Raw genomic sequence first — 2,337 nt, forward strand, 5'->3', positions numbered from 1 at the left:
TTTTTTTTTTACAAGAGTGAACTATTTTTTATTACTATATTCTATATTTTATAATTTTAGGTTTGTGTCTTTTTTTTTTAAACCAAATTTTTTTTTTTTTTTTTTTTTTTTTTTCTAATTTAAAAATAATAATAATTTTCTTGTAATAATAATTTTCTCAGGACTTGCTTCACAGACCTTCTTGTGTCCCACAGTTTGACCAGGTTGTCAAGGGAACCCGAGACCAGCTGGTGCTCGTGTGACGGCGCCCACTTCACGGCGGTGACCCAGCCTGTGTGGGAGGTCAGAGACAGCAGCACCAGCGCGCCGTCTGGAGAGGAGAGGAGGCGTTAATAACGCTGAAGAGGAGAAGCGATCGCGGAGAGTGGGAACCAAACAATGCTGCTAAAAACAGACTTGATCGTGTATATTTTTGACACCGAGACGTGCGGTTATTCAGAGCGCCGTGGTACCTTTAGTGCGAGGATCCCACAGCCGGATGTGCCTGTCGGTGCTGCCCGAGGCGAGTCGTCGACACAGAGGAGAGTAGGAAATACAGTTAAACACTTTGCTGCCCGTCTGTGGAAAGGACAAAAGCATCAGCTATTAATTATGGGGGGAAAAAAAGTGTCAAAATGTTTTTAAAAAATGCACTTATTCCTTGTTGTTTGAGCTTTAATGGATTCTATTTGCAGAATTCATACAAAAATGTTCAAATCATGTTCAATTTTAGTATCTTTTAAGCAACTATTGACTATATATGAAAATATAGATACTTTTTATATCTGAAATGCTTGAAACAGTGCCAGTTTTTTCAGTCTAAGACTGCAGATACAAACTGTAACTGTATGTAGCCTGAGAGGCAAAATCCAGGGCATACAAAGTGCCTAAAACACCTGGTTGACTCAGTTTTTGACCCGGTGTCTGCTCGTCAGTGTAATTCTCACCAGCGTAGTCTTGGATCCTCCCGTCTCAACGCCCCACACGCGAATGGTGTGGTCCCATGATGCACTGCACACTTCCTCACTGTCGCACCACAACACGGAGGACACCGCCTCGTTGTGTCCAGATATCGTCATCAGGGGAGTCTGTGACAGCGGGATCAAACTGGAATTTCATCTTTTTTATATCCCTTCATATTCAGAAAAAGTGCTTTTGAATAAACAAGATTTTTAAATGTTTCCATGTTTTATGTCTTTATTTTTGTGTGTGTGTGTGTTTTGATTTTTGAAGTGAAAAAATAATTTGACTTTTTAATGCATTTTTTTCTATTTTATTTCTGAATAATTTTGAGGGGGTTTGGGCTATTTCTTTTTTTTGTTTCTGTTTATTTTCTTTTTAATCATTATGAGGTATGGGTGGGTTGTTTTCTAATTTAAAATTTATTATTATTTATTGATTTTATTGTTTTTGGAAAAACTTTCAATGATTTTTGAAAAGTTCTGTAACTATTCCAGACCTGGAAAATGTGATTGGGAAATTCAATGACTTTTCCAGGTTTTCCATGACCGTGGGGACGCTGTATAATAGTTTTAATCGCACCGTGTTAGCCACACTGATGTAATTCTCTCTTTACTCACCCTGGTCAGACCGAGCTGCTGAGTCTTCTGCTTCTTCCTCGGTCTGTCACCAGCTTCTTCAACCTCGTCTGCCTCGTCTGTGGGCACTGACGGGAAATAAAAAAAAGGTTGTTTGAGATTTTAAATCTTTATTGCTTCACATACGTGTCAGTAACTATGGAAACCTACCTGCTGACCAGATCTTCAACATTTTGTCCCAGGAGCCGCTACAGAACTGTGAGGACACAAGACAAATTCAATGTGTCCTCTGTATCCAAATCATGTCTACTCAATTTTTATTTTTCACCACCATCCGTCCCTCTTTACCTTTGAGCCGGTCGGGTCTGTCGCGACAGTGTCGACGCTCCCCGTGTGTCCCCGGCAGCAGTGTCGGGCTTTCAGCTTGTTCCTCTCAGAGTTCCACTCCCACAGCAGCAGCGTCTGATCCAGAGACGCCGTCAGAAGCAGCGAGGTCAGACCGTCTGCACGCAAATAAATGTCTAATGAACGGCTGACAGAGTGAAGGTTTTCCACTTTGTACATCTTTGTTTTTTTATTCTTTTTTTATTGTGAAATACGGTGATAACAGAACAAGTGAAAAGAAGTGCGATGACATATAAACAATTAAAAAATAATAATGGAACTAAAGACAGCAAAACAAAATCATACAAAACAAACTGGGAATACAGCACAGGGTTAAACTGGTGGGCATACATGCAATGTGGTCCAAAAAAATAAATGAATAAATAAATCAAATAAGAAAAATAAAATAAATAAATACATAAATAAATCAAATAAA

At 39.2% G+C, this 2,337-nt stretch overlaps 1 protein-coding gene across 1 annotated transcript; it reads right to left on the reverse strand.

The window, feature by feature from the left end:
• Positions 1–155: 155 nt before the first annotated feature.
• Positions 156–2,081, reverse strand: LOC121965804 (ribosome biogenesis protein wdr12-like; the record flags this gene model as incomplete). Its single annotated transcript, XM_042515924.1, has 6 exons — positions 1,866–2,081; positions 1,728–1,773; positions 1,560–1,645; positions 927–1,067; positions 453–558; positions 156–310 (listed from the first exon to the last, which is right to left on the reverse strand). Coding segments are annotated over exons 1-6 (750 nt in total), but the record flags the coding sequence as incomplete, so codon positions are not given.
• Between the last annotated feature and the right edge of the window lie 256 nt (positions 2,082–2,337).

Source organism: Plectropomus leopardus, unplaced genomic scaffold, assembly GCF_008729295.1.
Source record: "Plectropomus leopardus isolate mb unplaced genomic scaffold, YSFRI_Pleo_2.0 unplaced_scaffold21679, whole genome shotgun sequence".
NCBI classification, from domain to species: Eukaryota; Metazoa; Chordata; class Actinopteri; order Perciformes; family Serranidae; genus Plectropomus; species Plectropomus leopardus.